This window comes from Vittaforma corneae (genome assembly GCF_000231115.1).
Source record: "Vittaforma corneae ATCC 50505 unplaced genomic scaffold supercont1.1, whole genome shotgun sequence".
NCBI classification, from domain to species: domain Eukaryota; kingdom Fungi; phylum Microsporidia; family Nosematidae; genus Vittaforma; species Vittaforma corneae.
Window position 1 is genome coordinate 161,500 of NW_006889834.1, and position 26,915 is coordinate 188,414.

General features: G+C 37.4%; 23 protein-coding genes and 1 non-coding gene across 24 annotated transcripts; 12 read left to right on the plus strand and 12 right to left on the minus strand.

The window, feature by feature from the left end:
* Positions 1-2: 2 nt before the first annotated feature.
* On the minus strand, positions 3-734 carry VICG_00108 (uncharacterized protein; the record flags this gene model as incomplete). The annotated part of the gene is made up of 1 exon (XM_007603499.1): positions 3-734. A coding segment is annotated over one exon (732 nt), but the record flags the coding sequence as incomplete, so codon positions are not given.
* Positions 735-918: 184 nt separating this feature from the next.
* Positions 919-1,491, minus strand: VICG_00109 (uncharacterized protein; the record flags this gene model as incomplete). The annotated part of the gene is made up of 1 exon (XM_007603500.1): positions 919-1,491. One exon carries the CDS (start codon positions 1,489-1,491, stop codon positions 919-921), a length of 573 nt encoding a protein of 190 aa, XP_007603562.1.
* A 143-nt stretch (positions 1,492-1,634) lies between these two features.
* VICG_00110 (uncharacterized protein) lies at positions 1,635-2,846 on the minus strand (the record flags this gene model as incomplete). Its single annotated transcript, XM_007603501.1, has 1 exon — positions 1,635-2,846. The coding sequence occupies one exon, from the start codon at positions 2,844-2,846 to the stop codon at positions 1,635-1,637; it is 1,212 nt and encodes a 403-aa protein (XP_007603563.1).
* Positions 2,847-3,093: 247 nt separating this feature from the next.
* VICG_00111 (uncharacterized protein) lies at positions 3,094-3,453 on the plus strand (the record flags this gene model as incomplete). Its single annotated transcript, XM_007603502.1, has 1 exon — positions 3,094-3,453. One exon carries the CDS (start codon positions 3,094-3,096, stop codon positions 3,451-3,453), a length of 360 nt encoding a protein of 119 aa, XP_007603564.1.
* VICG_00112 (uncharacterized protein) lies at positions 3,431-4,987 on the plus strand (the record flags this gene model as incomplete). The annotated part of the gene is made up of 1 exon (XM_007603503.1): positions 3,431-4,987. The coding sequence occupies one exon, from the start codon at positions 3,431-3,433 to the stop codon at positions 4,985-4,987; it is 1,557 nt and encodes a 518-aa protein (XP_007603565.1).
* Positions 4,988-5,190: 203 nt separating this feature from the next.
* VICG_00113 (dullard-like phosphatase domain-containing protein) lies at positions 5,191-6,051 on the minus strand (the record flags this gene model as incomplete). The annotated part of the gene is made up of 1 exon (XM_007603504.1): positions 5,191-6,051. The coding sequence occupies one exon, from the start codon at positions 6,049-6,051 to the stop codon at positions 5,191-5,193; it is 861 nt and encodes a 286-aa protein (XP_007603566.1).
* Positions 6,052-6,136: 85 nt separating this feature from the next.
* VICG_00114 (DNA repair helicase (rad3)) lies at positions 6,137-8,380 on the minus strand (the record flags this gene model as incomplete). The annotated part of the gene is made up of 1 exon (XM_007603505.1): positions 6,137-8,380. The coding sequence occupies one exon, from the start codon at positions 8,378-8,380 to the stop codon at positions 6,137-6,139; it is 2,244 nt and encodes a 747-aa protein (XP_007603567.1).
* A 180-nt stretch (positions 8,381-8,560) lies between these two features.
* Positions 8,561-9,328, plus strand: VICG_00115 (uncharacterized protein; the record flags this gene model as incomplete). The annotated part of the gene is made up of 1 exon (XM_007603506.1): positions 8,561-9,328. One exon carries the CDS (start codon positions 8,561-8,563, stop codon positions 9,326-9,328), a length of 768 nt encoding a protein of 255 aa, XP_007603568.1.
* Positions 9,329-9,541: 213 nt separating this feature from the next.
* VICG_00116 (uncharacterized protein) lies at positions 9,542-10,441 on the plus strand (the record flags this gene model as incomplete). Its single annotated transcript, XM_007603507.1, has 1 exon — positions 9,542-10,441. The coding sequence occupies one exon, from the start codon at positions 9,542-9,544 to the stop codon at positions 10,439-10,441; it is 900 nt and encodes a 299-aa protein (XP_007603569.1).
* Positions 10,442-10,569: 128 nt separating this feature from the next.
* Positions 10,570-10,884, plus strand: VICG_00117 (uncharacterized protein; the record flags this gene model as incomplete). The annotated part of the gene is made up of 1 exon (XM_007603508.1): positions 10,570-10,884. The coding sequence occupies one exon, from the start codon at positions 10,570-10,572 to the stop codon at positions 10,882-10,884; it is 315 nt and encodes a 104-aa protein (XP_007603570.1).
* A 751-nt stretch (positions 10,885-11,635) lies between these two features.
* On the plus strand, positions 11,636-12,148 carry VICG_00118 (uncharacterized protein; the record flags this gene model as incomplete). Its single annotated transcript, XM_007603509.1, has 1 exon — positions 11,636-12,148. One exon carries the CDS (start codon positions 11,636-11,638, stop codon positions 12,146-12,148), a length of 513 nt encoding a protein of 170 aa, XP_007603571.1.
* A 165-nt stretch (positions 12,149-12,313) lies between these two features.
* Positions 12,314-13,126, minus strand: VICG_00119 (uncharacterized protein; the record flags this gene model as incomplete). The annotated part of the gene is made up of 1 exon (XM_007603510.1): positions 12,314-13,126. One exon carries the CDS (start codon positions 13,124-13,126, stop codon positions 12,314-12,316), a length of 813 nt encoding a protein of 270 aa, XP_007603572.1.
* A 319-nt stretch (positions 13,127-13,445) lies between these two features.
* Positions 13,446-13,517, plus strand: VICG_02251. The gene has a single exon. It is a non-coding gene; the product is annotated as a tRNA-Cys (tRNA).
* A 25-nt stretch (positions 13,518-13,542) lies between these two features.
* VICG_00120 (uncharacterized protein) lies at positions 13,543-14,022 on the plus strand (the record flags this gene model as incomplete). The annotated part of the gene is made up of 1 exon (XM_007603511.1): positions 13,543-14,022. The coding sequence occupies one exon, from the start codon at positions 13,543-13,545 to the stop codon at positions 14,020-14,022; it is 480 nt and encodes a 159-aa protein (XP_007603573.1).
* A 312-nt stretch (positions 14,023-14,334) lies between these two features.
* On the minus strand, positions 14,335-15,600 carry VICG_00121 (uncharacterized protein; the record flags this gene model as incomplete). The annotated part of the gene is made up of 1 exon (XM_007603512.1): positions 14,335-15,600. The coding sequence occupies one exon, from the start codon at positions 15,598-15,600 to the stop codon at positions 14,335-14,337; it is 1,266 nt and encodes a 421-aa protein (XP_007603574.1).
* Positions 15,601-15,880: 280 nt separating this feature from the next.
* VICG_00122 (uncharacterized protein) lies at positions 15,881-16,429 on the plus strand (the record flags this gene model as incomplete). The annotated part of the gene is made up of 1 exon (XM_007603513.1): positions 15,881-16,429. One exon carries the CDS (start codon positions 15,881-15,883, stop codon positions 16,427-16,429), a length of 549 nt encoding a protein of 182 aa, XP_007603575.1.
* Positions 16,430-16,753: 324 nt separating this feature from the next.
* VICG_00123 (uncharacterized protein) lies at positions 16,754-17,131 on the plus strand (the record flags this gene model as incomplete). The annotated part of the gene is made up of 1 exon (XM_007603514.1): positions 16,754-17,131. One exon carries the CDS (start codon positions 16,754-16,756, stop codon positions 17,129-17,131), a length of 378 nt encoding a protein of 125 aa, XP_007603576.1.
* Positions 17,132-17,428: 297 nt separating this feature from the next.
* Positions 17,429-19,117, minus strand: VICG_00124 (uncharacterized protein; the record flags this gene model as incomplete). The annotated part of the gene is made up of 1 exon (XM_007603515.1): positions 17,429-19,117. The coding sequence occupies one exon, from the start codon at positions 19,115-19,117 to the stop codon at positions 17,429-17,431; it is 1,689 nt and encodes a 562-aa protein (XP_007603577.1).
* Positions 19,118-19,307: 190 nt separating this feature from the next.
* Positions 19,308-20,507, minus strand: VICG_00125 (uncharacterized protein; the record flags this gene model as incomplete). Its single annotated transcript, XM_007603516.1, has 1 exon — positions 19,308-20,507. One exon carries the CDS (start codon positions 20,505-20,507, stop codon positions 19,308-19,310), a length of 1,200 nt encoding a protein of 399 aa, XP_007603578.1.
* A 93-nt stretch (positions 20,508-20,600) lies between these two features.
* VICG_00126 (uncharacterized protein) lies at positions 20,601-21,170 on the minus strand (the record flags this gene model as incomplete). The annotated part of the gene is made up of 1 exon (XM_007603517.1): positions 20,601-21,170. The coding sequence occupies one exon, from the start codon at positions 21,168-21,170 to the stop codon at positions 20,601-20,603; it is 570 nt and encodes a 189-aa protein (XP_007603579.1).
* A 191-nt stretch (positions 21,171-21,361) lies between these two features.
* Positions 21,362-22,654, minus strand: VICG_00127 (uncharacterized protein; the record flags this gene model as incomplete). Its single annotated transcript, XM_007603518.1, has 1 exon — positions 21,362-22,654. The coding sequence occupies one exon, from the start codon at positions 22,652-22,654 to the stop codon at positions 21,362-21,364; it is 1,293 nt and encodes a 430-aa protein (XP_007603580.1).
* Positions 22,655-22,776: 122 nt separating this feature from the next.
* On the minus strand, positions 22,777-23,643 carry VICG_00128 (uncharacterized protein; the record flags this gene model as incomplete). The annotated part of the gene is made up of 1 exon (XM_007603519.1): positions 22,777-23,643. The coding sequence occupies one exon, from the start codon at positions 23,641-23,643 to the stop codon at positions 22,777-22,779; it is 867 nt and encodes a 288-aa protein (XP_007603581.1).
* A 186-nt stretch (positions 23,644-23,829) lies between these two features.
* On the plus strand, positions 23,830-25,896 carry VICG_00129 (uncharacterized protein; the record flags this gene model as incomplete). The annotated part of the gene is made up of 1 exon (XM_007603520.1): positions 23,830-25,896. The coding sequence occupies one exon, from the start codon at positions 23,830-23,832 to the stop codon at positions 25,894-25,896; it is 2,067 nt and encodes a 688-aa protein (XP_007603582.1).
* A 683-nt stretch (positions 25,897-26,579) lies between these two features.
* Positions 26,580-26,915, plus strand: VICG_00130 (uncharacterized protein; the record flags this gene model as incomplete). Its single annotated transcript, XM_007603521.1, has 1 exon — positions 26,580-26,915. A coding segment is annotated over one exon (336 nt), but the record flags the coding sequence as incomplete, so codon positions are not given.

The window sequence follows — 26,915 nt, forward strand, 5'->3', positions numbered from 1 at the left end:
TTTTGTATGCTTTCATGATATTTTTTTGCCTTCTCAAATTCCTCGGCACAAAGATATGTACCTTCTGGGAACAGCAATGGGTTCAAGAATCCGCCTTCTTGTATTGTTTTTTCACAGCTTTGTTGCAAACTTTCAAGATCGTTGTTAACTTGATTCGGATCGCTGGGCTTTCCGTTTCTCGCGAGGAAAACTGAATCAAAGGCCTCTAACAGATATCCAATAAATGGCGCCTTCCTCAATGAGGCTTTCATTGTGATCATAAGGTTATCAAAATATCCAAGTTGCTCTATCGTATAGGAAACAAACATCCAATCAAAATCGCTGACGTGATTTGAGATTGTGATAAAATGTGAGGACCGTAGATTTTTTGGCACATTACAGTAGATAACGGTAAAGCTCTTTGAGAACCAAAACCTAAGCATTGCGTATCCTAAATGAAAGATGTAGTATTTCATTCTTCGATATATACTTTTTTGAGCACTTCTAGCCAAGCGGATGTGTCTTGCAACAAATACGATTGTCATCGCCATCAACAGATGGATGATAGCTATTGGAATTCCCACACAGAGATACAAAATGCATTTAATTTTTTGTATCATCTCCCCCTCCTTTTCGGTAAAATTTATTACATCCCCTTTCAAAAAAATAAAAACCAATAGAATTAAAAGTAATGTTAAAATAGAAATCAAACATAGAATGTGGAACAAAATAGATAAAAAGCACTTTACCTTCATGCCTCCAAACGTAGAGAAAATATGCTACTATTCCGCGATTACAGCTTCTAAACAAACTTTATTTAAAAATTTTAAGATATGAAAGATGCATTACATCCATGTTTTGACAGAACAAACGATCAACCCAACCCAGTGCAACAGATAGTAACAAGTGGCGTACTAAATAAGATGAATGGGTTGATCTTCAAAGAATAAATCTTAATATGAGAACCAGCGCCACTATCCCAATCAGGAGAATAATGAATAAAGACTTATCTCCAGCAAACCTTGATTCTATTCTACTCAGTGTTTCATTACTAACGCCTAGCCTGAATGCTCCTCGTCTCAGAGTTTCGTTTATTCGATCAATGTAAACGCTTTGGCGTCTTAATGATTCAAGGGAGTCCATCGAAGTGGAAATGAAATCGTCAAGCTTGCTGCTTTGTGCTGCAAAAAACCCGCTTTGGCCCATCTCCGATCCAAAATCACTCATTTCAGTGATTTTCTTTGTTCTGATTTTTGAGTCCATTAACTCATTCTCAAGCTCCTGTTTTTCTTTGCTTCTTCTCTCGCTAAGCTCTCTTGCCTTGCTTTGAAAGGATGATGCTTTTATTTTCAACACCTTCACTTCCTTGTCGCTGGGATCTTCTTTTGCAAGCAGATTCATTAGAGACTGTGTTTTGATAACCAGGCTTCCGACTTTTTTCAAATCCTTGTTGCATAGCTCAATTTCATTTTCTATTTCATTGGCCATTATTTTTAGCTCCCCAAGACTCATGTATGGGACAAATGTTTAGCAAATAAAAGAATAACACTTACCATTTCAGACATCAAAATAATTAGTATGATAAAAACACTGATAAGAATTCTCGATAGTAGAACAACCATGGTTAAAAGTTAATTTCTTGAACTAAGGCTTATTTATTCTTTTTTTGGTAGTTTTGTCCGCGAAAGTATCCCCTCACCTATTGTTTTAATTACCGATCCCACCAAAAACACAACACATGCAAATAAAGTCCATTTAAGCATGCTTGATGTATATTTTCCGCCCGAATCTTGCATTCTCCTGACCTTTCTTTTTATACTTTCAATCTTCCTTGCCAACTCACTTGCCATACTTTCAAGTTCATTGATTTTTGAATTCATTGCATTCTCGTGTGATGCAGTATCCAACTTGGAACGGTCGTTTACAATACCAGCAATTGAATCAAGCGAGTCCTTCAGGATCCTCAGCTTCTTTTTGATCGAAAGCACCATCTCAACAATATTATTGTTATTTTTTGAACCCAACACTATTGCTAGGTAGCTCATGAAGTGGTTTACATCGGCTATTGCAAGTCTTAGCTCTTCATCACTCTTATTCCTGGGATACTGATTGAACTCAGTATGAAGATCTCTCATATCGTATCTGTCAGATTCTTCTCTGGCCAATATTCGCAGATCCTTCAACTCAAAAAAAATATCACTCGGGCAGTGCTCGTACTTGGTTGTTATCGCAAAGATCTTTTCACGGCTGTGTTTATTCATTATTAAAGGCTCATGGATTCTAAATGAGTCCGAGAACAAGTTGCCCTTATCATCAAACAGCTCAATTTTAAAGTTCTTTTCGGTATGAATGATTTTGACCTTGAATTCATCCAAATGGTCAATGAGTGTGGGATTGATACGGTCAAACCTAGTTGTTTGCATGTCTTTATTTCCAAAATCCAAGCCGTAGTTGAATGCAAAAACAACATCAGACCTTTCCTTTGAGAACTCGATTCCCGTGACAAAGCCGTTAAATGTTGGTGACCCTCCTTTATAATTTCCTTTTTCAAGTGGTTTGTCTAAGTACCACAGATATATTCCGGCCTTTTCAATATCTTTTAACATAAGATTCTTGACTGTAAATTCAGTTGACCAATTATCTGATGTTGTTTCTTCTTTAATATTGATCAGACTTCCATCACCAGAGCTGGATCTAAGAATTATTGAGCCATCCATCTTTCTAATGTTATAGAACTGCGAATTGGCTTCTAGTGTCTTTTGATCATTGATGCTTGTGATCTCGCTTTCGAGAACGTGGCTATTGTGATGCGCTGCTTCTTCGCCTTTTAAAAACCCCAAGAGACATAGAACTCCTAGTCTTACCATGCTTTGATTGACTATTTTGAATTTAAAGAATGTGTTTCATCGTATTTGTTTACCTGCATCACAAATTTTAGTTCAATACCAGAAACTATAGACTGCAGAATATCTTCTCCAATAGCTTATTCGCAAATGCAAATACGCACCAGACAGACATTCCTGTTTATTTTATATAGCATTGTGTGTCCTTGAGAATGTTTATATTTTGTTTTTAGATCTAGGCTGAAATTTCCATTGGATGCCGTCCACCCTGATGAGAAAAATTACGATCGCAGATTTCAAGGGGGATGCATTCAATCCAATGACAGTGATTGAATGCATTTCCGAATTTGATATACGAAACACAGAAAAGGCATTGTCTGAAATATCAGATGGGAACTTCGAGCTTGACTCGCTCAAAGAAGCAATCTTCTTCAAAAAGGAGAAAATGAAACAAAGTCTCAGTGAACAGAAAGAGCAAATGCTTGATGAGCTTTGCAAGGAGCTAAAGCACACGCTCAATGATATTGAGCTACAGGAGCCCACAAATGCATCCGAAATTTTGCAGGAAAGAGGAGAGCTTGTTCAGCTAAAAGACGCTTTCAAGAATAATGAAGTACAGCCTGAACATTGACAAATCAGAAGTCCAAGTTTTAGAAGCACTTCTAAACAGCGAAGACACAGAGGATTGGATGATTCTAGCCGAAATGATATACATACATGTTAACTATGGCATGGGTGATAAAACAAACTTTCTCAATTTTTCAAAAAAACTTGAAGAAAAAATTTCAAACATTTTCCAGGAAAGCCTGAATGGAAACAATTTGACAGCCTGTAAAACCTGCTTTGATATTCTGACCACTATTGAAAAGCAGTATGCTCTAATTGACATATTTCTCCTGTCAAAAAGCCTACTTACAACCGATGTCAATGTGTATCCACAGCCGCTCACAACTGTCGATCTTAGCTTGAAGGTTTTAGATAACACAACATTTGAGCAGTTTCTGAAAAACGTCATCCAAATTCTTGAGGACAATTACATCATTATTTGTAGGGTTTTTGGCCTCTCTGATGAATACTGTGAGTATATTTTTTCGAAAATTTCCAAAACCTTAATTTCCATGAGTCTTAACAGTTTTCTGAATGTTTCAAGTTCTTCCATCTATTTGATATGCTTGCAATCTGCCTTTGTCCATCTTCAGTCGTTTGGTGGATTCGTAAAATCACTGTTTCCCAAGATCGACTTTGAGTCTAGCTTCCATGAGATATTTAGCCAGTTCATTTATAAGGCAATTATGAAAGAAACTCAGATTTTTGAAGAGGTTTTGGAAATTTACCTGTCGGGTGCGAAGACTCTGAACATGTATACACTGAATGGCGCAAAGGTTGCAAAAACCAATAACTATGTCAGGATTTATGAGAACATGTTTGTTTTAATTGACTCGTTTCTCAATAGAAGAGAAATGCTGTATTCTGAGGAAAACGAAGTCGAGGTTTTGAAATTTTGCTCCAAAAAACTGTGCATTTTGATTGACAAAATGGTATCGTCGAGCAGAGATTGCTGGGATACGATGAAGGATCTATTTCATAGCTATTTGCTTAACAAAAGATTTCTTGGAGAGAAATTTCAAATGTTTGACACCTGCAATATGAAGCTAACCGATGCCACGCAGCAAGAGTTTGAATCAATGGTTGGAATGATCAAAACATTCATGAAAGGTGAGATATTAAACATGTTTTTCGGTGAAAAAGGTTCTCACATAAAGCTTTTGGAGTATCTAAGGAGAATACACGAAAAATCGAAAGAGCTGGGTGAAAGAAACACGAAAATACTGTTCTACAGAATATTGGACATCATCTATCATTTACTATATACTCAGATCCAGCATATTAATTTTGACAAGAGCAGACTAGCCAATGTTTTGCAGTGTTTGGATGATCTTTCAGGATACTTCTCAATTAATGTTTCGCCCTCTCTTGAGACCAAATTTAACCATCTAAAGCTGATGTGTGAAATGATTTGCGCAGACCAGAGCCAGTTTAAGGCAATGATTTCTCAGCATCGCATTTCGTTTGCAGAAAAAGAACTTCGTGATATTCTCAAATGCAGAGATGGCAAAGGAAATACAAAGGATATGGTATTCAAAAACTCACCTGCACAACCATGAGTGCACATTGCAATGAGTATATAGACCTCATAGTTAAGGCAATGCTGACCACCATGCTTTGCTAGGCAAATAGTTTTACTAGCACTGGCACATCAAATAAATCAAAGTTAATCTACAGCATAGTCTTTCATCCACAAATATATCCGATTTGGAAGAATGAATGCTATTTTGACACACGTATGCGTTTGAATCAAAACATTTTGTTATTTTGCTCTTATCTCACACTCCTTATTGTCTTTTTGAGCGTATTCAAAGGGCTTTCTACATCTCATATCATCCAATGTGGAGCAATAGTCTAAGTATTCTTTCAAGCAGTCCAAGCATCTATCCTGAGGATCGCCATTGAATATTGGCACTAATATTCCGTTATCTATGTCAGAACAAAATGAATAGTCTCTATCATCTACAAGAAGTACTTTTGAAAGATCTCTTCCAAGAATTTTAAGATCTTTTGAAAAAAAGTCTTGATTCCGATTATTTTTGCCAATTAAAGTACAGAATCTCCTGTCCAAAAAGTAACTAATCCTCATTTTCCTATCGATTTTTTTCATCACTTTAACCCCATACTGTCGTATGCCAGCAGTGAACAAAATCACCTCGTATTTATTTGCAACATGCTCAAGAAAAGACTGCAGCCCTGGCCTTTCGACAATCCAAACGGGCTGTGCTTTTCCGTTATAATTAACTGTGATTTTATGGTCAAAATTTGTCAATTCTTTGATTGTCGAAAAGATTAAGGTATTGTCCAGATCGAGGACAAGAGTAGGTTTTGAATCAAGCGCAGGGGGGAGACATCTGATTGTATGAGGTAGAGATGCATTATAGCTTGTATGCTCATCATCATCTGTTTCAACCAGCCTAAACACTTCAGCACTGGATAACGCATGTAAGTCTTGAGCAGACCTGCTGGCGTACTCATTTGATTTCAAAGTATAAGAAGGTATATTTCGCTCTGTCAAAACTTTACTCTTCAGAGCTTCGTCTTGCGAAACAAATACAACATTTCTGCTTATTTGTAACTCTTTTTCTGTGCGGCAACAAAAATATTTTTGAAGCAAGGACATCAGACTCATAAGGGCTCATATATTTATATTAGTATAAAACACGATTAAAAACTGAAATCTATCATACAAATCACCATTTACTAGGTCACATTTTCTTCAGATACACATCTATGTCTTTTTCATCAAGTAAGGCCACACCATCTCCAGAAACTGGCTGGGCCATTTCTTTGTAAAACATTTTAGCTATTGAAAGTGCCATGTCAATGCTCAGTCCACAGTTTCCTTTTTCTATTCTCTCTTGGATCCATTTCGGCATTTTGCTGATTTTACTTTGTGCTCCAAATCGTTGATCTGCCATTATCATCAATCCATAGTCGGTCTTATTCCTCAGCACTCGTCCTAGACACTGTGCTGCGTGTCTCATTGCATCAAACACGAGAAACTCATACTCCTTGATACCATGCTCCTGTCTCATGTATTTTAGCCTCTCTTTTAGCCGTACGCTCTCCGTGTACATAAACGGAACACCTAGCATTACCACTGCCCTGCCATATCCGTGCTCAAAATCTACACCTTCTGAAACTTTGCCCCTTGCCACACTAAAAAGCACTGCGCCTCTACCCATATCGCAAGCCTTACGATAGTTTCTCAGTGCCGTTTCGGTTTCTCTAAAATCAGGAGTCTCAATAAATACCAGTTTGCTTTGCAAAATCTCCTCCATGACGTTTGATTCGGACCACAATGTTATCACCTCCTCCATATAGATATACGAGGGGAAAAACACGACTATGTTATCGGGCACTATTTTGCTTAGCGATGTTATCAAATTGCCATAGTTCCTAACCACTGAAGGATCTGCTCTCAACGCAAAGGATGTTGTGATTTTGCCATCCGCTTGTGACATGCTGCTCTTCTGCATTTCCAACATTTCATATTCATCATCTTTTGAATTCTTCAGCAGCATCTGGTCGTCTCCTTTAGTGATAATCAAAGGTGACGTCGAGTTCCTGCATAGGGTAATGCCTATCTCTACTATGCTAGAAGGCACAAAATTCAGTATTTTCGGATACATTTCAATTGGACTGAGTGTTCCACTCGTAATTATGACGTTTCTAAAGTTTTTAAAAACATGGGACATTGCAATGCTGGCATCGAGACATGAAAGCCTAAGAACGGGATTGAATACCCCAGACATCGTATCATAAGGTTCGAATATCACAGAAAATCCTTTTGAATATATGCTTAGCATTGTTCCAAAGTTAGCTATTGATAAAAGTTTGTATAATTCGTCATCCTCAACTCCCAAGCTTTGGACCATAATTCCCATTCTTTGAGATACAAAAGATAGTGTTTTCTTGTCAATAAAGGTTAGCTCCTTGATGCTTTGTATAAACGACTTGATTGATTCTACTGTCAAGTGTGTCGTTTTGAGCTTAGTTTTTAAAAACTCAATTAATCTTTTCATAACACTAACAAAGTGACTGGCATTTCTCAAATTCCCAGGTGCCAGCTCAGGCTTGTTTGTGTTAAAAAAATGGGGTATTGTATTTTCGCCCGTATACTCCATGGTTTTAAACATCAGCTCATATTCTTTCCTTAATCTCCTATCTATTTCCTGCTTTTTGCTCTTTATCTTGCTTTCAATAACTGACATAATTCTGGAGGCTGCTTCAAGAGTGTTCCTGGAAATTTCAATACTCAGGGCCTCGATGCAGTGAGAGTCGATGTTGTGAGCTTCATCAAAGACCACGAATGAATCTTTTGGAAGCTCTTTGGATATTATGCTAAAAATAGATGGCTCAATCAGATAATTGTAAGGGTAGATTATACAATCAAACAGTGGTAGATGATTTCTTACAAAGAAATACGGACACACTCCCATCTTAGCTCCAAGCTCTTTGATTTCTGTGAAATCATACACACCGTACGGTATTGATGTTGCTTTGTTTTCATAAAAATCGCATTTCATGTTTTCAAAGTGATTAGTCATCTTTCTACATGTGATTTCGACATCAAAGCTTCCCAAAGCTTCTTTATTTATGCACATATTGCCTCTTTTGCTTAGCCCAACCCCTAGGAAATCAAAACTAACATGTTTTTTGATGTACTCAACGAGACTCCTCAACTCTTTCAGCGCCTTGTCTATTTCTGGAAGTGTTCTCGAGCAGTAAACAATTTTAAACGGCACTCCCTTCGCCTTCATGTGAAGTTGATAGGAAACCGTGCAGCTGAGAAGAGCTACTGTTTTGCCTGTTCCCGATGGCATTTCAATAAGAACGTGTCCCGGGGTTTGGATGCTTTTTAGAAGAGACTTTATATATTTCAGCTGTTCTGGGTATATTTTTTCGTATGGAAAGTAGATTGGCACGCCGTCAATCAAGAATCTCATTCTAGGGACTTAAGATTAAATCGATTATATTCTAGCACCAAATGTGCGTGTGTATGAAAGCTAGTATGTTTAAATACAACCATGTCTTCGGAGATTAGATGAAGTACTAGCATTGACTTTTCTTAAGATGACAAAATTGAACACTGTGCTAGTTTTATGCAAAATCAGCTTTGACCTCAAATGGCCCAGCTCGAAGGGAAAATCTTTCAGTACAACAATAAAGAGTCTTTAGCATTCAAAAATGGCGTTGAATCAGACAATACTGTTGTCTTGATAGGAGGACTAGGAGACAATGTTCTTAGCTTACCATACTGCACACTTTTGAATGAATTTTGCAAGAATAACAGGCTGTCATTGATTATACCGCAACTTAGATCAATGCCAAAGTACAAAACTACTTCTGTAGATTTTGACGTTGAGGACATAAGAGATGTTGTTGCTGGGACCAATGGGCATGTCGCACTTATAGGGCACTCAACAGGCTGTAATGACATATTATTGTTCTTGAATGAATATAGACCTGAGAATGTCAAGTGTGTAATACTGCAAGGTCCTGTCAGTGATACAGAATCGATATCAAGAGGCAAAGTAGATGCAGTCCTTGAAACAATCGAAAAGTCTGATGGTAGCCAAAAGTATGTTGAGCTCAGTGATAACTCAATTTGGCTAAAAGAGCGCTATATTTCATTATACTCGATAAACGGAAAAGAAGATTTATTTAGTAGCTATTTAAGCGACGAATTGTTTTCGAGATGGAGAGGAACTGTTCCAATTCTTAGTATTTTGTCAGGCAAGGACGAATACTGTGAAAATCCTCCCATTAGAAAATTCGAACTAATGGGTGATGTGCAGGTAATTGGAGATGGGGACCACAGTCTTTCTTCCGAGAAATGTCAGGCTGAGTTTATAAACATAGTTTATCAGTTTTTAACTAAAGTTGGTTTTTAAGCAAATAAGCTTGATTGTCTTGACACAGATATTGGCAAGTTTTTGATATTCAAATCAGGTATATAAACTTAAATAGCTTATATTACAGCACATCACTGGGATTCATATTGCTGATACCATAAATCCATATTTAGATCAGCACACCACTTTGTATTTTGCACTATGTGTGTCATCTTGCATCAAGAGTTTTTAAGATAATATTCATAGGCTACGATGCCTGCACTTCCATGCCTTCTTCAAAGATCCCTCATGAACCAGAATGTCTTGCAAAAAACATTAGAAAATTTGGAGAATCTTGTATTACCACCGAAGGAACTGCTAGTTGATATTGTAAACCAAGCAAAAAGTGTTTTTGAAGAAGAAGAAAACATTCTGTACGCCAACGGTAGCTCTGTGGTTGTTGGGGACTTGCATGGCCAGTTTTTCGATTTCCTAAACATGCTGAATATGATTAAAGACGATGTGAATATTGTTTTTCTTGGGGATTACGTTGACAGGGGATTTAATTCCGTTGAACTGATCACTTACCTTTTGGTTTGCAAAATACTGAACAAAGATAAAATTGTTTTACTGAGAGGTAACCATGAAAATCGATCGCAAACGGCCGTGTATGGGTTTGAGGAGGAGTGCCTACTAAAATATGATCATTACATTTATTGGAAGTTTTGTGAGGTTTTTGAGCTTTTTCCTGTTGTTGCCATCATCAATAAAAAGTATTTCTGTGTCCATGGTGGAATTTCACCCAGTCTTACATTGGAATGGATCGATGGCCAGGATAGAGTCCAGGAGTATTCTCAAGTTAGTTGTATTCTGTGGGGAGATCCTGCTGATGATATTGATACATTTGAAACGAGCCAGCGAGGTGCTGGATACCTCTATGGAAAGGTGGCAGTGGATGAATTTTTAAGAAGCGTCGGTTGTGAGTATTTAGTGAGAAGCCATCAGCTGATTTCAAGGGGATTTGAAGAAAAGTTTGGTGGAAGATGCATAACAGTGTGGAGCGCGCCTAATTACTGCTATAAATGCAAAAACATAGCTTCATTTATGATGATTACACAGGAAACCCACAAATTTATATTATTTGAGGCCTTGGCCGAGCAGTATAGATTATAAATACCTAACCAACAATGGCCTGTAGTCTGTTGCTATTTTGCACTTCAAGTGCCTGCTTGACGATGCTTTAAATATACAGGCTGGTCTTAAAAGACGAAAATTTTTTCAAAAAATTTACTTGCCCTCAGATGGTAAATGTTCCAAAAACAAGAAAAAACTACTGCCAAAAGTGCAATAAGCACGAGGAAATGAAGGTTTCTATATACAAGCAGGGAAAAAGGAATCCCAACAGACAGGGGGAAAGAAGGTATCGTATCAAGCAAAGGGGATACGGAGGTCAAAAGAGACCCATTCTGAGAAGAAAGGCCAAGGTCACCAAGAAGCCTGTTCTTAAGCTTGAATGTAAGACATGCCACTCAAAGGTTATGAAAGCTATACATAGAGCCAAGCATGTCATGATTAGCAACGAGAAAAAGGTTAAAGGACAAGCACTAACTTATTAAATATTCTTTCTAGTTTCAACATCGCTTTATAAGCTATCTGATGGCGTATTTTGGAGTCTATGCTAAGGTGTATATGTATTGGCTTTTATCTGGAATGCTTCAATTACATGTAAGAATGCTGGAAAAGCATCCATTCAAATTGCAGTGCATTGCACAGACATGGCTATATGGAGCCACAATAGTCTGTATCGCAAGAGACACAATACAAGATGCACGGTGTTAAGATGGGAAGCATGGATGAGCTGTGGTACAAATAATCGACGCACTCTATGAGATGAAGTGACAAAGTTTCCCACAAAGTATATCAATGGTCCAATATTGTGCTAATGAATCATCCAGTCATAGTATATGATTTGTATAACATGTGTTTCAAATTAGGTCTGAAACCGTAAATCGCACAAAATCGAGAATACCAGGAAAAACATGAATATTGCACACATTGCGATCTTTACTCTATCCATCTTTAGTAAAAGAACAAAGAGAGAACATGGTGCCTCCTATAAACTTAATAATAACACAAGGGATGGGATCGCGTCGATAATCGAGCAGGGAAATGCACTCATAAAAGAAATAAATAACATACTTGCCGAATCGAATCTATACCTATTCCCGCAGGGCCGGAATGCACCAGGCAAATCTAACATTTAGTGAATAAACTTTACTACTATTTCAAATTTTAATATTTACCTTGCCACCATATAGTAGATTAGCTAGCTTATCAATCTGGAAATTTTGAAGTTTTCCTATACCCATGGAAAATGCAAACCCATTTGTGAATGAAAAAACGTTGCCGAGCCATGAAATACATCTTGTGGATGGAAAATTAGCGGAAATCACACAAAAATCAATTTTTGAAATACTCAGAAGGATTAGAGATCCAGAGCATCCATATAACCTTGAACAACTGAATATAATCTCGCTCGAAGACATAGGCATTTCAGAACTACAGGATAGGACTGTGCTATGTTCGGGCGGGCAGCCAATAAAATCGATCGAAGTAGTGTTTACGCCTACAGTTCCACATTGCAGTATGGCTGGAATTATTGGATTAAGCATAATTTATCAATTGCTAAACTTCACGCAAAATCACCATATTATTGTAAGAATCAAAGAGAACACACATAGTACATACCAGGCATTGAACAAGCAACTGTCCGATAAAGATAGAGTTTTGGCAGCATTTGAAAATGAAGGATTGGTTGATGTAATAGAGTCGTGTATCGAAGGAGCCATGCAATTTAGCGGTAGAAGCTGTGAGAATTAGAAATAGAAGTCTCTAAATTTGATATGTCCTATAAACTGTCTTTAGTCGTATACTTGGTCTGTTAGGTGCTTACATATAACTGTGTCTACCAATAATATTAATATACGAAACTGTGTTGTTAGATGCGCACTGTAAACATCATCCATCTGTGTTTTGATAAGTTTATTATATTATAATCTTCTCATATGCTCTATCTATGGATCTAAAATGTTTTGGCCAATATTCCACACAGTACTTCTTTCTGAAAAATATTCCATTGCCCCTTGGGCTGCCAAGTAGAAAGTACTTTAGTGGCCCAAAAACATCCTCGATATTATGTCTAAGCCCTAGGTTATATGGAGAATCAGTCTCGGAATATCCATAGTTATAGCAGTTTATTGATTCTATGAAAGTAATATTCAAAAGAATCATGGAAACCTGGGCATGCAAATGAAAACAGCTTACACACATTAATAAGAGGCTAGCAGTAAATGATAAAAGAAGAATGGCCCACATCAGCTGTGTTGGTTGGTAGCTGTCGTACTTTATAATTTCAACTAAGTAGTAGCTATTGAAGGCAAAAACAGCCGACGAGTTCAAGAACATGCATAGTAGAAAGCGTACAAAGTGGCCATGGTTGTCATAATTTATACATCTCCCTAGCCAGTGGCAGTGATGGTCCATCTTCTTGATACATTTCTTGCAAGTTGAGCAGTGGTGGGACCGCTCTGGCTTAAACTGCATGCAAATGTGGCAAGATCGAGACTCTGGGGATAGCTCAATATTTGTGAAGTCCTTTAGCACTACATATCCTCTGTAGCACAGGCAGAGAGTGGCGTATACCAGTGTCAGACTTCCCGAACAACAAATGAAGACAGCGCAGTAAAAGGAATACCAACTTTCTATCGAGAGGATATAGTATTTCGTGGGAAATACGGTAATAAAGAGCACAGTCAAATACATAACTAGTCTTGCAACTCTCTCTGATGATCTTGTCATTTCAAGGGATCATTGAATGTTGACATTGTTAGTAAAGAGACAAAGAAAATAAGCGGAGAATGCAGACTAACCAACGTAGGCAGCAGCTTATTTATTCAGTTGAAAAATACAGGCTTCATATACAACATGGAAGGATCCAGTGCGTATCTTCAATTTTATCTTAATCAATAAATAAACTATGGGACTGAAGCATAACTGATTAGATCAATTAAGTCGAAAATCCGTGCTTTCATTCATAAAGCTAGCCTGATGAGTTAGGCTGGAGCAGCTTGTTGTAGACTAAAATGGCATTTCAAAAGACAATAATCTCTATTGTGTAGGGTGTATAGCTCAGTGGTAGAGCCTTCGGCTGCAACCCGATATGTCGCAGGTTCGATCCCTGCTGCACCCTCATAATTTTTCTTTTGCTCCCACCCATGGACATCAAGGATGCAGCATTCTTAGCCATTGTTGACTCTGCAAAAAACATTTTGCTTTCATACAGCTGCGAAGAGTTCGATAGACATGGACTATTGTCGTCTTTGGGCGAGGAGAACGGGCAGGTTTTCATATTTAAGGATCACACGGTCTTTGTTTCCAGAATAAATGATATCTCAGTTCTTTTGGTAACATTTCCTGAATCGAATGAAATATTTGTGTCAAAAGCATTTGAAGCATTGGTAAATAGCTTGTCCAGAGTAATTAAGAACTGGTGCATAGAACGAATTGCTGAAAAATACGATCAGCTCCAACTCATCTTCCACGAGTTTGTGTTCAAAGGAATCATTCTTGTTGACGAAGAAGATGAACTAAGCTCAAGAATAATGAAAAGAACCTTTGAAAACATGAATGCAATTAAGGTCAATAAAGGATTTGCCTCTCTCCTGAACAAGGCTACCAAGTCATTGAGAAAATAAAGTGCAGTGGACAACCAACAAACTAGCGACTTTGGCGTCTGTACTAGAAACTTTGATCTTCTTAAGACTAATGCTATATTAAACTCTTCCTCTACTCTTCACTGATTTTTTCCAAAAGGTTAAATAAATTAGCTTGTAGCACTTCAAGATTAGTATAGACCTAAGACCTTATATATAGCAAACACCATTGGAATTACTTAAAAATACTTGGATAATGAGCTTCAATTAAAGAGATAAATATAGTTTGCATTGGCTAGAAACCAAAAGAGCGTTTAAAAAGTACTGCTTTATTCAGCTGTGCTCATCCCATATTCACATTTTTCCATAGCTATCGATTATGCTTTGGACTGTTTCCCTGCTTGCATCAAACAGTGAAAGATCTGTGTCAAATTTCTTGTACATCTCAATGAACGCATTTCTTTTCTTGAGTTGGTCAAACTGTGCTGTTATTTTCTTAAGAAGTGTGGCAATACCTGTTGTGTTGTGTAGGCATAGCCCACTTACTCTATTGAACTCGGGCTTTTTTCTGGAAATCGCAGTAAGAAAGAATGGCGGAATGCCTTCCACAAAATTAACTGCCCTTCGGCTAAAGACCGATTCAACGTACCGGCTGACCTCTGATGCATCACTTACTCCTTCAAGAATATTGAAAAGCGATAGACTAGCATTAGTCTTATATGTCTCAAATGTGCAGAGCTTGGTCTTGGGTAGTATCAATCTTCTCATCACATCGCTAACAGTTGTAGCTCGAACAACCTGATGAAGCTCATCGCAGGTAAATGGTGTATAGCTAGGAACAATGAATTTAAATTCCGGAACAGGCACAGTACAGCTCAGAATAGATCTATAATCACAATACATATGGGTTGGATATCGAATCGTAGATGTATACGAAGACATAACTGTAGATACAAGTGCATTCAAAATATTAAAGCTTACATTCTTTGTACGGATGGAGTCAAATGTTACCTGCCCTAAGGCATGGTTATCCATCACAATGACGTTATCTGCGTATTTGCTTAAGTAATTAAGCGTCAATATGGTATTATAAGGCTGAACTACAACATCGCTTCCATCTTCATTTGCTGGAAGAATTGAGAACGTCGTTAAAATCTTTTTGGGAAAGTAGTCTCCAATGCTTTCAAGCATCAAGGATCCAAAGCCCGATCCCGTGCCGCCTGCAACACTGTGCATGATGTTGAATGCCTCTAGCGATTCGCAAGCCTCGGCCTCTCTTTGGACTATGTCCATGACGTCCTCCTTGAATCTATTGGCCACGAAGTATCCGTGTGCCCAGTTGTTACCAGCCCCGCCACCTTCATTGGAAACAAACATATTTTCCCTGTTGAATATTGGCGCACACTGTCCTATTACTCTTGGCTCTAGATCAAGAAGGATGGATCTTGGAATATACCTGGAATCATCGGCCTGGTAGAAAAATACATCTTTTCGGTCATTTTGGTTGTCAAGCAGTGTTCCATCCAGTGAGATTTTATGTTCTGAGCATAGCTTCTTCCAAAACTCATTTCCTATTTGATTTCCACACTGTCCTATTTGCAATGCCACTATCTCGTGCATGGGGTAAGTGAAAACAATATCGGGAAATAGATAAAGTTAGGAGATAAACAGCATGAAATTTGCATCCTGCATCAGTGACCATGGCTTGCCACCATCCCTAATGGGCAAATACATGAGCAAGCTGTATTATTACGCCTAGTTTGATAGTAAAAGTGGTAATCGAAAAGCGGCAATACAACCATACATGACACAAGCCATTGTTCTTCAGCAGCTTCAATATCGAACTTTTTTGCTCCTTCTAAAAAATTTTGAAAATTTTGTAAAAGTCCTGGCCCTTCGCATGATGTTCATGTTCAGTAAGCAGAACTACAGTAAATGTAACCTCAAGGAATTTAAAGTGGTTGGATGCAAAAATCCTTCCGAGAAAGAGCCTCAACCGCAGCTCTTCACTTCGAATATTTTTGCAGAGAATTCCGTTGTTGCCAAATCCAAGTTTTCTAAGCTGCTCAAAGACCAGTTTAAAATAAAAGCAACCAATACGGTCATTGTCAGGCTTGAGGAGATTGAGCAGGATAATGATTTTGAAGTCAAGAACTATGGCATTAGGTTCACCTACAGAACTAGAACGGGACTTTGCAATGCATATAAGGAAGTAAGACACATCAACCGAGTGCTTGCTGTCCAGGATCTCTATACCGAGTTTGGATCAAAGCATAAGCTCAAGAAGCACGAGTTTTACATTATTGAAGTCAAGCAACTTGCTGACGATGAGGTTACCAAGAGTAGAGTCCTGCCGTATGTTGGAAAGGATGTGAAGTTCCCAGTGTTCTTTAAGCAGTCTAATACTGATGCCGAAGTTGTTCCAGTATCAACTAATATTTTTAATTAAAGACGCCATTTTAGTACTATGCTTTCTGTTGACTTAATAGCAAGTAAATTCGGTCTGCCCATTGGCCAGGCGTTATTTGATGTTTTGATGCAATTTATGAGCTAAATGTCTCATGACATCTTAATATCTTCTTTGTCTCTTCTATTTTCAGCAAATCTTTAGTTTTGGATGAAATGTTGGCTGCAGAGCCATAATGTATTTACTCAGGTCTAGCTGTGTCTATTTCTCTATTTTTGCACAACATTAAGGATCTAGATTGCCACGTTGATAAAAATTTGTCAATGATGCGTTTGACAGTATTTATTTGGATTTATAAAATATCCCATGAGCAGAAGACTGAGACATGTATTTTCAACGCTTATAGGAGCACTGCTTTACCTATTGTTTAAAGGGCCACAGGATGTCCTGGAGGAGAGCGTGTTTCCTTCAATATTAGTTATTAATGAAGCCAACTTCACTAATCTGAAAACTGGGTCTTGGATGGTTGTTACAGAGAAGTTCAAGATCGACAATTTAAATATGTACACAGAAACGCCATCAAACTATGGAGTTCTGGTTGTCAATTCTATGAACAAAGCAAGAATTGCAGCACTACTTGGGCTGGAGAATCCTGCAGACTTTGCCATAATTAACAACGGTGTTGTTGTCAACAGGACAGTGAGCCAGAGCATAGATTTTAACGTCCGTTTCAGAAAATCATAGACTATTTTGTATATTACTGGGCAATACATTTAAAAAGCGTCTTTAAGTCTGCAACAAGCCTTGGAGAAATGGTGGAGCTATTTGTGTTTTCAACCCTGATGCTTCTATTTGAAATATTCCGGTATGCAATTGTGGAATATTAAAGTTCTAAATCAAGCACTCTTTAATACTTTTTAGCGTAAACATATTTAATCTACCAGCTATAACAGGCCAATGCAATAGAGTTTTGTGCAACAGCATTTTAACGTACCAAAACTCGCAGAAAATCTTCAATAACTTGCTCCAATTGTACTAACTTTATTTGTCATATAGAAACTTGAGGGTCTTGAATAGCTGGCCACTCTCTGCTCTGTCTTCAAATATCGCATCAATACATCTACAGGCATCATCTGACTTCCAAGAGTATTCAGTAAATATTTTCTTCAGAGACCTGAGAAAACTCCTAAATTCAAGATACTCGTCAGATGAAAACCTCACCTTTAGCAATATTTCATCTAATAAAAACTCATCTATCTTCTCCTGCATTGTCTTTTCTACCAGGTCTGAATATATACAAATTTTATACTCATCAATAACTCTATTGATTTCAACAATCACAGTGCGTCTTGTTTCATTTGATGAATATGTAAAGTAGGCTATCTTTCTAAGTATGCTCTCAATATCACTAGCAGCCAACTTTTTGATTAACTTGAATATTTCCGCATTAAAAACGGTGATTTTATCCACAGACGATGCACAAATGTGTAGCATGCCTCGGGGATGGGCTAGTGATGTCTCTCTTTCTTCATCGGAAATGAAAGCCTTTAGATCCTCAAATTCGCTGAAAATATACAGCACAGCCTTGATTTCTTCTCTGTTGATAAATCTGAAGTTTTCAATAAATAGCCTTGCATGCGAAAGTATCTGAGAAACCAGATCCTTGAATTTGAAGCTAGTGTCAGTGTCACCAAACTTGCATATATAAACAAGCGTGTCTTTGCATAGCTTCTTATATTCATCGAACCACTGCACATATCTCAATTCATGTATTTTTGAAAGCTCTGACTTAATATGATTGTACTGAACACTTGAGAGGACATGTCTAATTTCATCCAAGCCAGGATCAAAGGAATGCAGATCTTTTATCTTCTCTGCATATTCTTTGTATCTTGTGGCAAAGTTCAAAATTAGATTGCGCTGTTGACTGCTTTCAAGCTTTGCAATTTCTGTTAGTTTCTGAAATACCAAATGCTGAGTATATGAAATCAGCTCAGCAATGCTTTTGTCAGACAACCCAGACTTTGTTCTGCAATCTGAATATATTTGAATGGCATGTTCGCATTCATCATACTTCCTTAGCAGAAACTCCATGAACCATTCAGGCTTGTCAAGTCTATTAGACTCTCTATCAGACAGAAAATGGTATTCAAATTCCTTCTCTAACTTTTTGGCCAAAAAAGGCATGAATGCTTCTTCTTCAAAGTACATCTCATACTTGATCATGAAATTGATATAAAATATTAGATCAGCGATCAAAGCCGGATCTTGCATTCTCATCTTGATTTCGTGGAATATCTTCTTTTTTAACAACGCCCTCCGTGTATTGAAATACACTTCTTTCTTATCATTCAATATTGGAAACATTGATGTTTTAATTGCTTTTAGTGTATCAAACGATCTAAACACATTCAATTTTAAATCGAATGGCAAGGAATTGATCTCCTGGACTATTCTTTCTATCTGTTTTTTATATTCCTTCTCTAAATGCAGCCTCTGGCTCTTTTTATACTCCTTGACAAGATTTCTTAGAGCTCCAAACTTCTGAGTTCTCTCTTTGTAATCCTTCTTCATACCCACAATCGATGAAACTAGATTGTTGTGCAGCTCAATTTTTTCTTTTATTTCGCCGTTTAACTCGTTAATTCTAATTTCCATCTTCTTCCTATTTGATCTCAACTCAGCCAATGTTTTTTCCAGACCGCTGTGTTTCTTTTGTAGTTCATCCATTCGGGGACCTGGAAAACTTTTTTACACAAATACCAAAATATTTTTATAAAGATGAGCATACTTTAGTACATTTGATACTACAACTCCTGTTTATTTAACCATTCTGGAATAACAGAAGGCACAAATTCTGGAATAATCTAGTACTTAGCACATCTGTCGATGCTTTTTAATGATATAGGTTATATCCACGTCAGCTATTCAATAGGTAATGTGTCTCAGATGGGTTTCCAACAATCAAACACTGGCCCCTGAGTTTATATGCCAGCTCAACAGATTTACTGGTCAATGAAAAACATCCAAACACGTACAGCTTTTTCAAACGCAACTTCTCAGCCAGCTCTTTAACAACCGAATCGTCGACAATGGTATTCCAGGACACATCGAGTATTTCGAGCGACTTACACTCGTAAATCTGCTTGATTTTACTTTGGGATAGGCTTGCATGCGAAACATTCAGGTAGTTTAATTTTGCAAATGCTAAATTTTCAATATTGCTGCAATAGGAAATGTTAAGATGCTGAATATTCTGAGAAACGGGAAGCTCTGTGAGACTGACTATGCCTTCAACATCCAAATACTCAACACTAGATAAATTCGGCAGCAAATTGACATTTTTGCATCCTTTTACGCTTAGCTGCTTAAGGTCTTTTAGACATCTAACAAACTTGTCTGAAAGCTTTGTTTCGCAAATAAAGAGTCGTTGGATGTCAATTAGAAGCTCTGCCTCTTTGGAAAATCCATAGCAGTATGACAGTCTTAGTTCCTCGAGTGATCCATGGCTTTGATTAATGCCGTCGATGAACTTATCATCTAGTCTTGAACAGTTTGTTACATCCAAAATCCTAATGCTCTTTGGAACTTCAAAGTTATCTATGAGAAATGCCCCGGTAATCCTTAAAACCTCTAAACTTTGCATCGACTTAAGTATAAAGTTGAGTGTAAGAGGCCTTAATTGGCCACATTGGAAAAGCTCTAACGATTTTAGAGTTGTGGAAATATTGAAGTTCTGATCCGCTATCATTGAGCAATCAAAAACGACCAAGCTATCCTTTGAATGCTTGACCAAAAAATCAAAATAAGCCTTGCTCATCTTTCTTTTTGCACATAAATAGACCGAAATTCTTCGAAGCATTGAATCATTTACCTTCAAACTATGTAGATCTTCAAGCATCTGCTCAATTTCGTTTTCTGCCTGCACTGCCTCAAATATTTCAAAATTAACCACTTCAAATGGCTTTGAATATTGTATTTTCTTTGGCTTTCTCTTTGGAACTTGGGCTACTTGTGTTTCTAAATTGAAGACGGCATTGTCCTTTGAACTTCTAAGCTTTATTCCGCTCTCTTCAATGAAATCGGTTAGAGCACTCTTTGGTCCTTTAATGCTTCGCATCTACGGGACAAAAAAGTTTTATAAACATCAAATAAAAAACAAAAAGTTTAGTGAATGGCCAGCATGATTTAACTATATTCCTCGCTATTATAATTAGTCCCACCACATAACATGCCCAAGACCCTGATCATTCATACTTGCTTCCACAATGCCATCCTCAAATCTCAGCCCCTTAATTCTTAGCCTTACTCTTTCTCCAGTAATAAATGGTAGCTGATTTCCTTTATAGTTCCAAATCCACTTAGACTCTGCCTCTCCGCCTTCAAATTCACAGTTTTCAAACAAGTCCACTGCATGCACCTCATAAATATTTGACATTTCATCTTCAATAACGATTTTCTCTTCTTCCTGTTTTACTATCCTGCCAAACACTATTTCGTCTTGATAAAATCTATAGAAGACCACTTCAAAAATAACGTTTGCCACAAGCATTTCACTTTGAATTTCATATTCTGTAATGGCTATGATTTTATCAACAAAAAGTGAAACACCCAATGCCTCTATCAGTTTGTTTGTGTATTTTGACTTTAATTTGTCTAAAACGGCAGCATGCCTGTCCACAGATGAGGCTTTTATTTCGACAATGTCCTGGAGTTCAGACCGAACAAACATGGGACCAAATATTTTCAGTAGATCATGTGGCAGCCGTAAAAAGCTCAGCATTCGGCATATAAAAATATTTGGTGGTGCAAAACCACTTATTGCTAGTATCACCTTGCAGAGTCCCAAGCTTATCTGGCTAGTAAAATAATATTATTGTCAAGATGTGTATCAGCTACTGTTTTCAGTAGCAGCTGAACTCAAGTTAATTTAAATAAACTAATGCCATTAGGATTTAATTATTGAAAATAGATTCACTTAAAAGTCTTTGGCAAATGAAATCTCCTTTCACTACTTGTCTTTTGAAAATCCTGAATTTCTTGAACCTTTGATGCAGGGAAATCAAATGACTCAAGTGGTTTTAAATGGACATATGGATTCTCTTTTAAATTCTGAACATCGCACCAGCTGTGCTTGTGCTCCTGTTGTTTTACACTGCTGAAGTTTTTGATAATGAGCTCAATAATTTCAGATGCTGAATTGAACTTGGCTGGTGTTTCAACCTGAGACTGCTTCTGATGCTTTTGCTCATTTTGTGTATGCTTCTTGGCACCCTGTGCAGGTCTTTCTTTGCTCTTTTGAGGCTTGGCCTGAATGCCTTCATTTCCATCATGTGTGCTTGTCTTCTGTTTACTTGGGCTTTCCACATCTTTCTTTATTTTATTTGGCACTTCCTCTTTAGATGGAAGTGCCATCTCCTGCTTGGCTGTTGGGTTTGAAAGCGCTTCTAGCTCGTTTGTAATTGTCTTTTTCTTGTTCAACAACTTAGCAATAGCATTCCAGCCCTCCTTCTGAAAATCTTGATATGACTGGGTGATTTCCTTATCAATGCTTTCCAACTGTTTTTTTAATTCAGCTGTTTTGCTCACAGGCACAACCTCGGTAGCAGCTGCTGGCAATCTTTCAGCACTATGCATCATATCCCACTTTTCAGTGGGTCTAACTGTAGAGTAAAGCATATCTTCTGTGACTTCAGATTTTTTACGTGAGCACGAAGTATCGGATGCAAGCTCTTTGGCAATTTTCTCAGCCTGTGCTTCTGTGGAAGTATACTCAGGTGCCGATCTGTCAATAGTGCAGGCATATTCATCAACATCAAATGTAGGTTCAACACCAAACAGCTTTCTGTTTGCTTCAAACTGGTCCCACTCTTTCTTTTCCTGTTGTGCAGAGCCACTAGCCTTTATCGATGCAGTCTTTTGGCTTTCTACTTTGCTAGTTTTAACTGTCGACGGCCTAGCCTCATCATTTATGCCTGTGCTTTTTTTTCTTGACTCTAGAATCTTCTGAGCAGCCTGTGTATATGCTGGGTTCTTGAGCACAATTACTTGCTGCAACTGCTCATCCGTGAAGTTGTCAAAAGATGGTGCTGCCATTCTAGAAACAGTAATTACGTACTTTTTTTCTATTTTGAAAAGTGAAATGGAAACGCCAGCGGATTTACTTAAAATAGCATTACTCAAGTAAATGCTATGGATGGTTGACTTGACGAATGACCCATAGATATCTCCTAAGTCTCTAATCTTGAGGCATATATCATAAACCATGGGTAGAAAATCTTTGTTTGAATACACCGTTTGAGAGAAATTTTAAAAGAGTGAAAATGGTGAATCAACCCTGGGCAAGTCAGAAAGTGCTATAAAAATATTTATAACCAACAACGCATTCGCTATCCTAGATTTGAAATATACTCCAAAAGATCTGAAATGAACTTGCTTTTATCTTCTGTTAGACCAAATGCCTGTTTGATTTGATCAAAAATACTTTTGTCTTCTACAAAACATTTTTTCAAATCAATATCGTTTGTAACAGAAAACGAAAAATTAAAGGCCATGAAATCTTTAAGTCCATCAATAAAACTGATGTTATTGGGAAGAATCTCTCGGATATATGTAGCATTTTTACTATATTTTGCATAGAAGCAAAATATTTCCAAATACTTATATCCAATAAAGCTCTGATCGATAACTGCCAGGCTTGCATTAAAAGGCTTTGTGTCGCTGTCAATAAAGCATGGCAATGCTTTTATTTTATTTTCATCACTAAGGCTTTTCGTCTGTACCAGTTCAACCATTCTTTGTACGACAGAATCTTTAATCTTCTTGTTCTGTTCAATATTGTAGAGTCTGGATATGACTATATTGCTCAGCATTTTGAGTATAAGCCCATCAAAATACTCAGAATAACCCAAAAAGTTCGAAACCAACTCAAAAACCAGTATGTGATTGATTAATGATGCTGGCCTATTCAAAAGATAGTAGCAGATAACCATAAGCTTCAGCTTCTTTTCAGAAGTGTCAAACGGCGGTCTCATTTTCTTTAAAAAATCTTGGATCTTCAATTCCAATCCCTGGTTTGGAATCTTGTTAGGATGTGCACTGTAAACTAGGATCTTCGACCAGTCATCTGATATTTCAAGTGTGGGTGTCGTGTTTGTAAGAAGAAGCACAAGATTGCAATGTAGAATGTGGAATATAATTGGCTGATCATATGTTGCTTTTATGAGATTTATCGTTTTCTGAACTTGAGGATTCATTGGGGCTATTGTAAAACTAATTTCTTTACATCTAATGCAAGGATGCAAATTTATGCTGGGCAGCCTCTTTGGATAGTAGGCCATGCCGACCTGAGATAGATGGAAAAGATCCTGTGCTAGAATGGTTTTATGCTGGGCAAGGAACTTTAAAAGTAGTTGTATATATTACTGCTTTTTGTGGCGCCCATGGACACGCTCATCCAGCTCCAGACAATCTTCAATGAAATACAAACATGCGACTCCAGGCGCTTTTCAGAAAATATGAGCACAGTCCTTGCTATTATTCCAAGGGATAGCTCATTCCTCAGAATTATAGATTCCATTTTAGTATTCCCAAAAAGTTCACTCCCTCCAAAAGTCACGTATTTTGTAAGGCGAGTCTTCGAAGAGCTCAATGAAACAAACAAGAGCATTTTCAACATAATTCTTATGTATTTACTTGGTAAAACATACTGCAAAAGTACAAAGATTAGGAAAAACTCTCTAAGACTCATTAATGCCATGCTTGCTATTGAAGGTGATTGCTGTGATGACGATTTATTGGCCAAAATTGCCGAAAAATTGTTTGACAAAGAGCCTAGTGTTAGGAAAGAAGCATTGAAAATATGCATTATCTTCCAAAATCGACATCTTAGTGACTCTTTGACCATCCAGACCACAATTAAGGACATTATTCGGCATGATCCGTCACACGACATTAGAAGAGTCGGATTTCTTGGGCTTGAGCTTAACGAGTCAACTCTCAACTGCATTTTGGAGAGATGTGTTGATTCTAACATGCCAATTAGAAAGGCCTTTTGGATGCAATATTTTCCAAGAATCGAGCTGGAAAAACTAACGTGTGCTCAAAGGATATATCTAATGAAGAAAGGTGTTAATGAGAGAGAGTTTAATGCCAAGGAGATATTTTTGCAGAAAATTAGAAATTACGAACTAGACCAGTTTATTGAATATTTCTACTGTGAGGAGCATGAATATGAGTTATGTGTTGAAGAATATCTAAAGAACAGTACAGAGGAATATGAAATGATCAAGTACACACCTAGCTATCTTCACTTTCTAACCTGTTATTACAAAATTGCTGAAGAAAGAAATGGTAGGGATGCACTCAAGTTGTTGCCTCTGGATGAATTTTTGCAGATTTTCTATGTAAAGTGTGTAGAGCTTGAAAAAATAGCTGAAAGTGTCGAAGACTCAACCAAGCAGTTCAAAATTTTAAAATACTTTCTCAAAATACTAGGCTTCTATGATCTATTTACAGATGATTCCAAGAAGTATGTGCTTTCTATTGTCAATCACATAATATTAGCGTGTAACTTCATTCCTGTTGTTGAAGAATGTATCGTTTTACTGGCGAAGACATGCTCTGACAACCTTGTAAAGATTGCTGGTGGTCTGATTAAAAAGACAAGAGGTAGGCCCATTTGTTTTTCTATTTGTGAATTTGTCATGAAGTATCTGCCCTTTGGTGAGATACATGAAGCCATTCTTAATGAAATTGCTATTTTAGACATTGAGCAAAGCACTAGTTTGTTTTTCTGGTATTTTGTAAAAAATCCAAACCCTAATATTGAAAGCCAGTATCTTACTCTGCTTCCCAACAAGAAAGTTGTGGAAGGATGTGCAGATCTCGCACTAATGGGCATCCTCGATACAAGTAGAATTGAAGACTGTCTTTTAACCCAGCTTTCACGATTCAATCAAAACTGTGTTGTTCCTGTCAGCAAGCTTTTATTGGGAAAAAAGCTATGCTCCAGCGAGTTTGTAAAGTATCTTTTGCTGATTTATTATTCAACAGAAGCTGATTACATCCAGCAGTATCTTTCTCTGTTTTTCTTTGAATACTTCCGAATCAACCCGCAGTCGCTCATCAGTGTTTTCTGTGAGGTGCTTGAGTTAATTTCTTCAAATCACAAGGTCTTTGTTGACCAATCGCTTTTCTGGATTTCTAACACAGAAAATGCTATGGAGTATCAGTCATTGTATTTAAGTATTTGTATATTCATTTACAATAGTTATGATGCTCTTATCAGTAAGAAACACTGCTTTTCGGTGCTTTCGGCAGTACCAGTTGAGTCCTCTTGGGATCCTATGGTAACCAAGAAAATCATCACTGTTCTTGGATTGATAATCAGGAAAAGACCAAGAGAGAATGTCAATGCTCTTTTGAACCAGGTTATGGAAATAGATGATGGCACACCGCTCCCGCCTGAAGAGTTTGAAAATCTCAAGAAGGTCGTTAAAATACAATAAACCAGCACCTACATCTATGAAATTTCCATGCAGATACTCCTAGCAAGTAAATTTTCTATGTATAAATATCAAAATGTTGTGCTTTGTGTGGATATACTTTACGTTGAAGATCAGCTACACATCCAGTATTACAACTAATATGTGCAATTTGCTTAACTATGGCTTCCTTTTCATTTCCAGATCTTTCAAATACCTCCTAGCCCTACACAAATCTATCTGATAACATGTATTCTTCTGGATTTTTATATCCGCACTCTCAATAACTGCCGCTTTCTTATTGTTGATAACTTTTTCTTTAACTAAATATGGCTTTGAAAATGGATTTTCATAGATGTTCATATATGGAAACTCGTGCGAGCTCGCATAAAACCGAAACAATACTCGTAAAGTACCAATTAGAATTGTTTGGCTTATGGGACATGCTACCTATTAACTAACTGTCGTTACTTTGATGGTAAGCCTTTTTAATCTTTTGTTGTCTTTATTTTTGTAAATTTTTGTGTTCCCCATGGCAGTAAGACTTAAAAGAACCTGCATGAGGTCTTTCAAAGTAACAATGTTTAAATTGAAGGTCAAGTACCTAGCTGCTCGGAAATCTAACAAAGAAAGTGAAGGCGGCATTTTGATGGATGGCGATAATACTACTCAAGCAAACGAAAACGACACCAAAGCTAGCATATTGCATGCAAAATGTGACGGTGAAAGTTGCAAGGAGCAGGAGCCAGCCTTTTGTTGAAAAGATCTGGAATGATGTATTAGCCGATGTGGAAGTTAATTCAAATCTAGGCGGCGATACAAATGCCATTGTGTTTGGCCATAATGAAAGCCAAAGCGATGAGCATCTTAGCAATGGAGAATGCTTGGATGATGACAGTATTTTCAAAGCAAATACTCTTGTTGAAATATGCTCCAGTAGCGATCAGTCTAATACAGATATTCAGGATATAGAAGTAGAACCGCAACAAGCAAACACAAATAATCCAAATGAAGTACATAAGAATCCAGCGAATATTGATTTG